The following is an 11,638-nucleotide window of genomic DNA, read 5'->3' on the forward strand; positions in this document are numbered from 1 at the left end:
TTTGCACTTCAGACCTCAGCGCAGCCTCCTGGCCGGCGTGTGAGAACAGTGTGCCCGTCTGAGCGGACCGAGTGTGGCTGCGGTGGGTTCGTTGTGTGGTTGCGGGGAGAGGGGGCTATGCCGGGCATGTGCGTCCATGCTTACGTGTCCCTGAGGTTGGGGCGGGGGTGGCGCCCAGGCCGGGCTGGCGGAGGGGCGCACGGAGACCCGGCCCCGCCCGCCTGAGGCTGCTTGCACGGCGGCCCCGCCCCCGGCTCCGCCCCGCCGGCTTCGCGGGCTGGCGAGCGAGGGAGCCGCGGGCGAGGGATCGCAGGATGAGCGATCGGGGCCCGGGCAGCCGGCAGCGGACGCGCCCCCCGAGCCCACCGGCCTGCGCCCCGCGTGCCCCACGGCCCCGCGGCCCCAAACCCGGCCGCGCTGCCCGCGCCCCCCAAGCCCGCGCCCGAGCCCTGCGGGCCATGCCTGGCCGGCCCTAAGCGCGGGCCGGGGGGGGGCGTCCCCTTGCGCCCGGGCCCCGCGCTGGCGCCCCCCGGGCCGCCGCCCGGCGCGGGGGCCATGGCGTTCACCTTCGCAGCGTTCTGCTACATGCTCACCCTGGTGCTGTGCGCCTCCCTCATCTTCTTTGTCATCTGGCACGTAAGGCCGGGCTGGGGCTGGGGCTGGGGGCGGGGTGGGGGCAGGGGGTGCAAGGAATGGGAGGGGGACGGATGGATGGTCTCAGGGCCCAGAGAAACTTGGAGCCTTCTCTCCGCTATCGCCCATCAGTCTGCTGCTGTTCGCCCCATGAACACCCCCCATCATCAGCTTCCTTTCCGGGGGGCCCCCCTTTCTCCGCCGCCCCCGCCTGTCTGTGGATATGTCAGTGGGTCCCTGACCCCCCTCCCCTGCCCCATGCAGCCTTGGGGTGTGAGGCGAAATTCTGGGATTCTTGCTACTTTGCCTCCTCCTGCTTCCCGCCCCCCCTCAACCATTTAGTCGCCCCCGTTGTCCATCGGGCAGTTTGTCTGTCTGCTCTCCCCACCCCCTTTGTGGGTTTTTCCAGCCAGAGTGATGGAGCTGGTTGCTATGGCAACTGCATCTGTTTACAGGACCCACAGATCGCAGAGCCCATTAACCCTTTCCCGTCCCACCACAAGCCCCCACCCCCACCCGGGACCCTGCATCGATTGGCTGTAAGCAGCCCCAGAGATCTAACCAGCTCACCTTGGGTTTCCCTGCCCCCTCCTGTCTGGGCTTCCCCCCACTAGGTTTTCTCCGCACTTCCAGCTTTCCTCCTCTTCCTGCCCCCACTTTCCCCTTTGTCTCCTGTCTCTCTGGGTCTGTCTCTCCCTCTGGCCTTGCCTCACACCTGGCTCTTCGAAATGTCTGTTTCTCATCCCTTATGCTGATTGCCTTTCCTGAGAGAGGGTCCCTCTCCCCCACTCTCTGGGGCCTTCTCCTCCTCTGCCTGTCTCCCTTCCATCACTGAAGAACTGTCAGTCAGCCTCCAGTGTCTTTTTTGGGACCCCTGCCCCCCTCTTTACTGCCCTTTCTTCTCCTCTGTCCCCTGAGGTTCTGGCCACCACCCCATCCCCTTCGCACGGCCTGTGCATCTTGGCCCTGGCCCGCTTCGCTCCGCATCCCCTGCGTGTATGTCCAGTGCACACCTCCCTGGTCATCGCTTTGTCCCCTGCCAGCCCTCTCTCTAGTCCCCCTTCCGTCCTCTTCCTTCCCATTGCCTTACCAGCTTCTCCCTGGGTCTCCCCGCTTCATCACTCCCTTCTTTTCCTGGGACATGCTGCCTGCCTGCTCCGTGGTCCTCCCTGGCTCTGGACCCGTCTCTCCCGCGTCCGCCCCTGCTGCCTGTCTCTTTCACACCAGGATTCCGTGGACTCGGACTGCGCCCCTCCTGTGTGAGGAGTGAGCCCCCATAGGCACCTTCAGACATACACGCGCTCTGCCGCCCTCTCGCCCCCTGACTGTGCCTCTTTCTGTGGGCCTCTCAGTTGCATTTTCTCTCCTCTGCCCCTTCTCCGTTTCTTTCTCTTCCTGCATCTCCCCGGGTCCTTCTTGGTCGCCCTGAGCCTTCTGTCTCATGCCAGGGCCTTGGACTGTCCTGCGGGGTGGTGGCTGGAGTCCTGAGGACGGGAATGAATTGAGCTGGGCACACAGAACTAACCAGCTCCTGGAAGAAAGGCTCCTGGAATTCAAGAAGCCCCTTTCTGGGCCTTTCCCCACCCAGAGGCCTCCCACAGCCTCTGTGGGGGTCCCTGTCCTCCGGGGGTCCTCAGAGCAGTCCTCCATTCAGCACATCTGTGTCCATGCTCCTGAGAACCAGGCTCTGGGTGGCTTTGGGGAAGACTAGGATGAATAAGACTCAGGCTTTGGGGCTCCCAGGCTGGAAAAAAGGGCCCAGGCGTTCTCAAAAAATATTTATTGAGTACATACTACATGTCAGGCACTGTGTTCGCTCAGCTATTTAGCCGGGCAATCATAGCAAGTCTCTTGTTCTGGGTCCATTTCCTCATTGGTAAAGTGGGCTTTTTGTACACGAGGCTGCGTGTATGTAAGTCCAGGACAAGGCTTGCCAAGGGGTGTGCGGGTGGGGAGAGGAGGTGTGGTCCTCAATCCAAATTGGTAAGAACTAGAACCTTCCAGGGCAGGACCCCAGATCCCACCACAGACCCTGAACCCAGGCCCCACTGGTCGCTAGGCAACCCTGGTGGTGAGTGACGTGTGTCTGCTGTCACCATGGGGGGTTGTTTGTTCCAGGGGGCTGAGTCAGCGCCAGGCAGCCTGGGGGGTGGGAGGCGCGACACCCGCCGCCTGCTGGTGGTGCCAGCTCTGGGGCAGACAGACGGCACCCTTCCGCTCCCTGCTGGACCCCATTGCTGTGCCTAACAGGCAGACGGATGCCCAGAGTTGGGGGGGAATTGGGGGAGCTGCTCCAGATGGCCCCAGCTCCCTCCAGGAAGCCCATGTTCTCTCGCTTTGAGCCTTATGGGGTCTGGGATGCTTGGGGGGGTGGGCCTGCTGCCTCATCCTGGGGCTGGTGCTGAGGGGAGGGGACCCCAGAAGGCTCCTTTGCCAGCCATCCTCCCAGGCCAGCTTCCCTCAGGTCCATCTTGTCATCCTCTGAAGCATCTGCTCCGTGAAGAGTTCCTATCCCAATGTAGACAGTGCCCACCACCAGATGCTCCAACAACCAAAGTCGCCTTAGGCCTCTTTGCTTCTACTTCACTGCCATTCAAGCCCTCCGGAGTCTGGCTTCTATACAGCTCTGGAGCCCATCCACACCTCTGCATCCGCACTGCCCTCTCTTCACTCAGATCACCATGCCTTGCCTACCTGCCCCCAGCACCCAGCCTGCACCCCAAACATCCAAAGTTCCTTGACTGGTCTGGCTTGAGTATAGTCACGTGTTTAAAATTTTAACTCTGGAATCTGAGTGGTTTAGAATCCTGGCTTGCCACTAACTAGCTACGTGGCCTTGGATAAGTCATTTAATGTATCTGTTTCCTCATCTGCAAAATGAAAGAGATAATGCAGCTCCTACATCATCAGGCTGTTGCAAGCATTAAATGAGTTATCAAACATAAAGCCTGCTGGCATAAAGGAAGCATCGTGTATGTCTTGGCTGGGATTGTTAGCCAGTATGTACTTCCTGCTCGTTCAGTCCTAGAACATCAACCTGACAGCCCTGCTCTGCTGCTTTCTGTCCCTCAACGGCTCCCATGCACGTCCATGTTCGAGTCCAAAGATCTTGTCCTGCCTTACAAGGCCCCCACATCTGGCATTGCTGACCCCTCCAGCCCATCGTTCACCATTCCCACTCGCCTTACACTTTCACTCTAGCCCCATAGGACCTACAGCTTCCTGAATGTTCCTTGTTCTTCCAAACTTCTGCCACTGTACCTCCTGTTCTGACTGCCCTTCCCCCCATTTGTGCACCAGGCAAACACCTGCTCCGAGTCCAGCCTGAACTCCCCATCCCCACCCCATGCTGGATCAGGCACCCACCCCGGGTTCTGTACTCTGCAGCCCTGATCACCCTGGAATGTAGTTCACAGTTGTCCTTCTAAGCCTGGGGTTCCTCCCACACAGGAGCTGTGTCCCGGGTTTCTGGGGCCCAGTGTTCAGCACAGGGCCTGCAGACAAGACACTATCTCTTGGGATGTTTTGGATGGAGGTGTAGTAGACATGTTCTGAAGTGGATATCAGCACACTAGGATTCCATCCCAAACTGTTGTGTGACCTTGGGCCAGGCCCCATCCCTCTGGGCCTCAGTTTCTCTACCTTTGCAGCAAGCTTCATCTGGGTCGATCCCCATGTGTGAATCTCACACCAGAGAAGAATGGGTGGGAGGGCCATAAGCTGCTGCCCCAACCCTGACGGGCACACGCCCCTCCCCCAGATCATAGCCTTTGACGAGCTGCGGACTGACTTCAAGAACCCCATCGACCAGGGCAACCCAGCGCGGGCAGTAAGTGATACATGTGCTGTGCTGAGGTGTGTCCGTCCGTCTGTCTTTCCATATGTCGCGGGTGGAGGGCGGCGGGGGTACGGGAAGACGGGGGTGTGTGGGGGGCGGTGGCGGTGGCCGTGCCCCTTCCCCTTGTCTGTCCCCGCCCCCAGCAAACACCTGGCGCGGGCTCAGGGCTCGGGTTCCTCCTGGAGGGGCAGCCGTTGCCGGGCTCTGGGCCGTTGCCGTGGAGACGCGGGTGAAGATCCCTCCATGGTGACGGTCGCTATGGGGACCGCGCGGCTGCTTCCCTGCCGCGCGGCCGCAGAACCTGCTCTGGCGCCCCCTTGTGGCCACGTGCAGGGAGTTGGGGGGGGGGGCGTGGGAGTGCTGCGGGGCGCATCCAGTGCCCGCTCCTTCACGTTCACCATTGCTGTCTTTTCCTCCCCTACAGCGCGAGCGTTTAAAAAATATCGAACGCATTTGCTGTCTCCTGAGGAAGGTCAGTGTCAGGGCGAGGGGCGGGAGGCTCCTAACCCAGCGCAGCCCCACTGTGACCCAGAGCCAGGCCTTCCTCCTCTGCGGCCTGTTTGGCCTGATGTGCCACGTGGGAGGGAGTGGAAGGCTAGAAGCCCTTTTAATCCCAGAGGCCATGGTGGGTGGGCCCCTCCCAAGGGCCCTTAAAGCTTGGATCTGTCCTAGCACCTGGCCGCTGACCTCTCACCCTCACTCCCCAGCTGGTGGTCCCAGAATACTCCATCCACGGCCTCTTCTGTCTGATGTTTCTGTGTGCAGCTGAGTGGGTGACCCTGGGCCTCAACATCCCCCTCCTCTTCTACCACCTTTGGAGGTGAGGGCAGCCACAGCCTTTGGGAGGGTGAAATGGGGGAGCTGGCAGGATGTGGGTGGGAGACTTGAGGGTGGGCACTCAGACCCCTTCCTTCCCCCAGGTACTTCCACCGCCCTGCAGATGGCTCTGAGGTCATGTATGACGCCGTCTCCATCATGAATGCTGACATCCTCAACTACTGCCAGAAGGAGTCCTGGTGCAAACTCGCCTTCTACCTGCTCTCCTTCTTCTATTACCTGTACAGGTGAGGCCCTGCCCGCTGCAGTCAGAAGTCAGGGAAGGGATGTGCCAGGCACCATCCCTCCAATCCCAGGGATGGTTGGGCCCCAAGTTCCTGCCCTTTGCCCTTGATAACTGGGGTGCGACAGGGTGGGTGGCCGGTAGCCAGGCGCGCTTGTGACTTGGCTCACTGCCGTGTCTTCCCACAGTATGGTTTATACGTTGGTGAGTTTCTAAGGGGGAAGCCGGCCAGGGAGAGAGCCCAGAACGGACCGGACGCCTGTGCACCCCCAGCCCTGCCCCTGGGCCACAGAGGCCTCAGCCCTGGGGAGGGAGGGGGCACTGGTGCCCCCAGCCTCCTCTCCACCCCCCAAACTGCTGCTGCGGGGACTTCCCGCCTTCAGAGCCCCTTCCCCTTGGACTAGGGCTGGGCAGAGCTCTCAACAGGGACAGGAGCTCCTCTGCCAGCCTGTGGGCATGGCAGTCAGTCCTGGAAGGGGTGGGACCTCCGGCCTTGTCCGCTTCAGGGGGAATTTAGGCCCTGCCAAGGGGCAGGGCTTGACCCTGGAAGTTCTGGGCCGCCCCTGTACCCCCCACCTTGAGGCTCCCCTGCAGGTGGGGGGGTACCCACACCGGGAATGAGCAGGCTCAGCAGGGGGGCAGCCCCACCCCTAGTCTGCCCTCTCCCCCCCAGGCGCTCTCTCCAGACCCCTCCCTGTCCCCACTTGCCCCAGCCCCAGCCTACCCAGTCTCTTGGACCTATTTTCTATGTTGCCTGGAGGAGTACAGCACCCCCCTCCCCGGCCATTTGTGACAAAATATGAATAAACTACTGCAAACACATGGGCCCCAGTTCTGCTCCTAAAAGGCTTAAAGAGGAGATGGGGGGAAAGAGGGGGAAGCACCCCACTGGCCTAGAGACCCTACTAGGACCTCCTCAGATGCATCAGAGGCCTTCAAGATCTCCTTAGCAGCTGCCTGCTTCCACCTCACTTTCCTAGGCACATATAAATAACTATTTCTGTTGAAACACTTCCATCTGCTTCCGAGGCAGTATCAAGGCCATCAACTCCAGGAAGACCTCCCTGGATCCCCCTCCTTCGAGAAAAGTGGAGGTCCCTGTCCCCTGGCCAATGAAAAGACCAAGAAGTATTAGCAAATCACCCCCACAAGCCCCAGAAACAAGGGTCAAAAAGAACCAAGGAAATCAAATCTTCAATGTATGGAAAAATCAGTGCCAGTGGGGATGGGGGTCACCGGACCAGGTGGAAAGTCAGCCAGTATATGATAAGGGGCTGAAAGGCTGCAGCTCCTAGCGTCAGGTAGAGCTGAAGACGTTGTCGGGGGGCCGGGCCGCCCATGCTGTCGGGTCCCAGGGCTGCTGTTCTCAAAGAGCGCACCTGGGAAAAAGGAGAAAGCTGAAGCTGGGCCGGGAGGGGGAGGCCTGTCCACAGCTCCGACCCCAGGCAAAGAGGGGCCAGCCCCGGACTCACAATGAAGTACATGAGCGCAGACGAAGTCCAGGCCAGTGCCACGTAGTAGCCATCGCTGCCGAAGAGCAGGCCCGTGAGGACGCTGAGGATCATCCTACAGGGGGCAGGGGCAGGAGGGAGGAAGGAAAGACTGGAGACCTCTGAGGGTCCAGGCCTGAGACTGCCTCAGAGCCCAGCCTAGACCCCAGCTACCATCACTGGGGCCCTTTACCCCCAATCTGCAACCCCCCTCCCAACCAGGGACCTAGACTCAGAATGAATCGGGAAGGCCAGGACTCAGTCGTCGAACCTGGATCCAAGACCCCCTTCTCCACCCCGGCTCACCCTTCTCCCCTGAGCTCCTGGGTGACTAGTCCATTCCCGACCTGAGCAACACTACCGGGCTCCTGAAAACAGACACTCCCTCTAATAGAGAAGAGCTGGGTGGGCAGAGGGGATCCAGAGTCACAGTTCGAGGCTACCACTGGGCAGGCCCGGAACCCCGGGCGGCGGGCGGCTTCCCGCTTGGCCCACAGGTGCTCACCCCACATATTTGTAGCCGCTGTAGGCCAGCAGGTGGAAGGTACTCAGGTCGCTGCGCACGGTGGCCAGGTAGACGCCCAGCAGCAGGGCCAGCACTTCCATCACAACCCACACCAGCGCCGTGCTCGCACACAGGCCCAGCACCTCCGGGGAGAACCTGCGGCCGCGTGGGGGTGGGGGGTGAAGGGAGTCCCGAACCAGCCATCCTGGGGCAGGGGTGAGACTAGGGGCACGGACGGACTTGGGAGCTGGCACAGATCCCCCAGGGAGGTGAGGAGAGGAGTCAGGAGTGGGGAAGTTGTGGGAATCGGGATGGGTTGGCACTGACCTTTTCTGAATGCCCAGTGCCATCCCAGCCAGCAGCACATAGGTGATGAAGGCCATTGCTGCCAAGAGCCAGAGAGATGCCATCAGCCTGGTTTCCTCAACCAGAGCCCCCACACCCCATCCCTAGGGATTAGAGCCACGACACCCCCATACTTCCTTCCCTGAATATCCCCACATGCTTCACCTCTGCCCTCAGACCCCCAATACCCTGCTTGGGATGCCTTTTCCTGTTCAGGCCTCCTGTTATGTAAATGCTACCTGACCCTTCTCAGGACCACCAAGCCCTCTCCTATACTAGGAAACTCACCAAAGCTTCCTGCTGTGTCTCAGAAACTACCTCAGGCGCCAAAGTCACCTCTGCTATTTTCACAAAAGCTCAGATGGCAGCTGCCTTTTCACAGCAATTTCAACTCATCAGTCCTGTCCTCTGCCCCCTAATAGCCCTAGAACTAATGTACCCACAAGAGGGCATAGTGTCTGGAGTCAGGAAATCAGCTCTACCACCTGTAAGCTGCATGTCCTCAAAGATGCTCAAACCGCTCTGAACCTTGGCTTCACTGTGTAAAACGGGGATGGCAGTTCCTGCCTTACACGGTGACTCTGAGTGGGAAACGGAATGAAGGAGGGGAGAGGAACTGTGGCTCTCCCAGGGTATCTGGGCTGTCTGGCTGCCCTTCTGAGAGCCGGCCTGGGCATACTCCCCTCCTCCAGCATGTCCACCAGGGGCCAGACCTTATGCAGGGCCTAGACAGACAGGAGTCAGACGCGGAGTCTGCCAGCCACAGCGTGGGCGGCCTGACCCATGCCATGTAGACAGGTGGTTGTGGGAACCCAGAGGGAGTGCCCACGTCCTCAGAGGAGGGGATGCTGGAGCAGGCCTTGGAGGACAAGTAGGAGAGTGATAACAGCTTATAGTTCCTCTGTGCTTCCCGTGTGCCCAGTGCTGGCTGAGCACACACAGCCCCTCACTGAATGTCCACCACAGTTCTCTGTGGTAGGAACTGTTGTTATTCCAGCTTTTTCAGAAGCGTGAAAGGAGCCCCCTGAGGTCCCATAGCTGGAAGTTGCAGAGCCAGGTCTAAACCTCAGGCTCCATGCTGGGGAGGGACGTGGTCCAGGTCAGGTGGCAGGGAGGTCTCAAAGGGGAGTATCCTGGGAGGACACCCAGGAAGCGGCTGGTCACCCCACTCTGTCTACCTGGCGTCTAGGGACACCACAAAAGCCACACACAAGATCACCAAGAGCAGATGCTGAACCAACACATGAGCCTGTCTCTTCTCGTTGGTGCCTCAAGGCACAAGTCCATTCCCCACCCCCCCGCCCACATCCCCCAGCCCAAGTCAAAGACTCACTGGGGATATAGAGATCGGGGGCGTTGAGGTCTTGCCGTGGGGGCAGAGGCACATCACGATTGTACTGCACTTCCCAGTTCTGGAGGTGGCAGCAGCGGCCAGGCGAGGAGGAGCAGACAAGAGAGCAAAGGAGGGGGCTGAGATCTGGGGCAGGAGGCAGGAGGCAAGGGGGCCCATCACAGCTCCTCTGGTTGGCAGCTCACCTGGTGTGTGTAGGGGAAGACCAGCAGCCCTAGCTTCTTGGCCACATAGGCTGTGTCCACAGCGAAAAAATACTTGAGTTTGTTCACAGACACAAAACGGTGCAGCTAGGAGGGGAGAGAGGAGGCTGTGGACGAGCTGCACCCAGAACCTCAGGGTGCTCCTGTCTGCTCCTTCCCTGAAGGCCATTGTGAGGATTAGGTGGGATCCCGTGATGCCCCAGCCCTGGCCAGAAATCCTGCCACCCTTGCCCTGGGGGTGGGCCACACCTCCTTGTTCATCATGTCCTTCCCATGGGATGCGATGGAGCTGCCATAGGCCATAGCCATGTTGGCCATTGGGTCCCCAAGCAAGTGGTTGACATTGAAGGCCACGTCGGCTCCTGGGGCTGGGTAGCCCCCTGGCTGGCTGGAGTAACCACCACTTGTGTCATCGAAGAGGGGAGGGGGATCCGGAGCTGCCCGGGCCCTGTGCTTGGAACCTGTGGGTTTGCAGGTGACAGGAATACCAAGCATAAGCCCAAACCACCGCCTCTTCCCCTGGCTGGACAGCCCTGTATGGGTCTTGGGAGCACCAAACAATCAGTGAGGGGCACTAGCTGGATGAGGAGAACTCATCCAGAAAGAACTGTGAGGAGGGATTCTTTTCCAGAGGTGCTAAATGTGGGTAAATAAAGAACTGAGGCAGCCCCTGGAAGTGGTTGCCCACCTGAAGGTTCCTGGGGGCCTCCTCAAGGGAACTGATCTCTGAAGTGAATCTTGGAGACTGAATTTGCTAGATGAAGACAACTGGGAGGATATCCCCACATTGAACAAGGGTGGGAAAGGCGACGGCTGGGTAACGCGGAGGCCCTAGGCACTGGTGAGGAACCCTACCAGGGTCATGGCCGGGAAAGGAAGTTTGGGAGGCAGACCCCATTCATGCCCGAGTCGGACACGGGAGATCCCAGCAGTGCTATCACCGCCCGATCTGATCTCGGGTTTGGGCAGAGAGGGCGAAGTCCGGGACGCGTGGCCGAGCCTTACGGGGCAGGAATCCGAATGACATCCGCCACCCTGGGCAGCAGTCACGGCTGCCCCTCTCCCTCAGGGTGAGCGGGCCGCGCCGCCGACCGTCCTCGGGCGGGTCGGCCCGCGCCCCGCCCGCCCCGCGCCCCACGCACCGTGGGCTCCGTAGCCCGAGTGATAAGCCATGGCCCCGATGCTCGCTCTCTCTGAGGGCCCGCTGAGTCGCCTCGTGGTACGAATACTAGCGAGGCAGCTGCTCCGTTCCCTGGGCACCGATCGAGGTTACCGAGAAGCCCGACACGTCCCCGAACTGTCCGACGACAGCAGCCATGTCGGCGGCGTCATCCTCTGCCGCCTGCCATTGGCTCCTCCGCAGCGCTGGCTCGCCCCTCCCCTCTCCCAATTGGCTGCTGGTGCACCTTCGCCGAAGCGGATTCGGCAGTAATCAACTTCCGGGAGGAGGGATAGGCGGAGCTATTGGAGCCTCTCTCGGATTGGATAGTGGGTTTGTTAGTTAGCGGCGGAGCAGCCAATAGATGGGTTAAAGTTATAATTATTTCCGCGCCTGCGCCGTGGGGCAGTTGACGCTCGGCCTGCCACGACTACAACAGGCGGAGGCTGGAGCCCGGGAAGAAAGTTTCACTCGCGAGACGTACTCCAAGAGAGACTGGGACGGTGGAACTGTGATCAAGCCCTGTCCCTCGGGCTTTTGCCTCTCCTCAGTGTTAGCTTTCCTTCCGCGTCCTCCATTCTTCTCCCAGTACTGGCGCCGAGTCCGGGAGAGGTGGCGGTGAGGGGTGCACGGGGAGGCGCTGTCGGTAGGAACTTGGGCTGAGCAGTGACCGCGGGGCCTAGCGAGCTCCGGGATTCTGACTCCTCCTCCCGCCTCCCAGCCGTCCTTTCCGCGCGGTGCTGTCCGTCGTCTGGTGCTGAAATTCCCACCGCCGCTGCTGCCATCCTGCAGACCCCAGGGGCCTGGCGCTGGGAGGCCCCGGGTTCTACACACACACACGCACATATACACACACGGGTAGACACACACACCACACACACACACACACCCATTACACTGGCCTGGGTTCTCGACACACACACACATACACACATACACCCATTGCACCTATTGAAAACCGAGGTATGGGTCTGAAGTCCCAGAAATGGGTGGTAATAGTTGGAATAGGATCCTACACTAGTCTCGTCCCATCGACTCTCCGGTGGTCCAGAAG

The 11,638-nt window shown here is 60.4% G+C and overlaps 2 protein-coding genes across 3 annotated transcripts; one reads left to right on the top strand and one right to left on the bottom strand.

Moving 5' to 3' along the window:
• Positions 1-224: 224 nt before the first annotated feature.
• CNIH2 (cornichon family AMPA receptor auxiliary protein 2) lies at positions 225-6,351 on the top strand. The gene is made up of 6 exons (XM_070457669.1): positions 225-636; positions 4,394-4,462; positions 4,896-4,943; positions 5,179-5,291; positions 5,392-5,535; positions 5,720-6,351. The coding sequence occupies exons 1-6, from the start codon at positions 556-558 to the stop codon at positions 5,745-5,747; spliced, it is 483 nt and encodes a 160-aa protein (XP_070313770.1). The 5' UTR covers positions 225-555; the 3' UTR covers positions 5,748-6,351.
• Positions 6,352-6,706: 355 nt separating this feature from the next.
• On the bottom strand, positions 6,707-10,781 carry YIF1A (Yip1 interacting factor homolog A, membrane trafficking protein). 2 transcript variants are annotated; one of them, XM_020906508.2, is made up of 8 exons: positions 10,568-10,781; positions 9,675-9,886; positions 9,408-9,512; positions 9,205-9,283; positions 7,854-7,911; positions 7,527-7,682; positions 7,004-7,097; positions 6,707-6,910 (listed from the first exon to the last, which is right to left on the bottom strand). In XM_020906508.2, exons 1-8 carry the CDS (start codon positions 10,596-10,598, stop codon positions 6,764-6,766), a joined length of 882 nt encoding a protein of 293 aa, XP_020762167.1. In that variant the 5' UTR covers positions 10,599-10,781; the 3' UTR covers positions 6,707-6,763. The 2 variants fall into 2 exon arrangements, with proteins under 2 accessions (XP_020762167.1, XP_020762168.1); XM_020906509.2 differs by lacking the exon at positions 7,527-7,682.
• Between the last annotated feature and the right edge of the window lie 857 nt (positions 10,782-11,638).

This window comes from Odocoileus virginianus, chromosome 28 (genome assembly GCF_023699985.2).
Source record: "Odocoileus virginianus isolate 20LAN1187 ecotype Illinois chromosome 28, Ovbor_1.2, whole genome shotgun sequence".
Lineage (NCBI taxonomy): Eukaryota > Metazoa > Chordata > Mammalia > Artiodactyla > Cervidae > Odocoileus > Odocoileus virginianus.

Excerpts from the sequence above, each read along its gene's own strand:
- YIF1A (XM_020906508.2), bottom strand. The coding sequence starts at position 10,598 with ATGGCTTATCACTCGGGCTACGGAGCCCACG. Across the intron at positions 9,887-10,567 it reads CTCGGGCTACGGAGCCCACG|GTTCCAAGCACAGGGCCCGG; the intron begins GTGCGTGGGGCG and ends GCAAACCCACAG. Across the intron at positions 7,912-9,204 it reads CCCCGATCTCTATATCCCCA|CAATGGCCTTCATCACCTAT; the intron begins GTGAGTCTTTGA and ends GGCTCTTGGCAG.
- CNIH2 (XM_070457669.1), top strand. The coding sequence starts at position 556 with ATGGCGTTCACCTTCGCAGCGTTCTGCTACATGCTCACCCTGGTGCTG. Across the intron at positions 637-4,393 it reads TCTTCTTTGTCATCTGGCAC|ATCATAGCCTTTGACGAGCT; the intron begins GTAAGGCCGGGC and ends CCCCTCCCCCAG. Across the intron at positions 4,463-4,895 it reads AGGGCAACCCAGCGCGGGCA|CGCGAGCGTTTAAAAAATAT; the intron begins GTAAGTGATACA and ends CCTCCCCTACAG.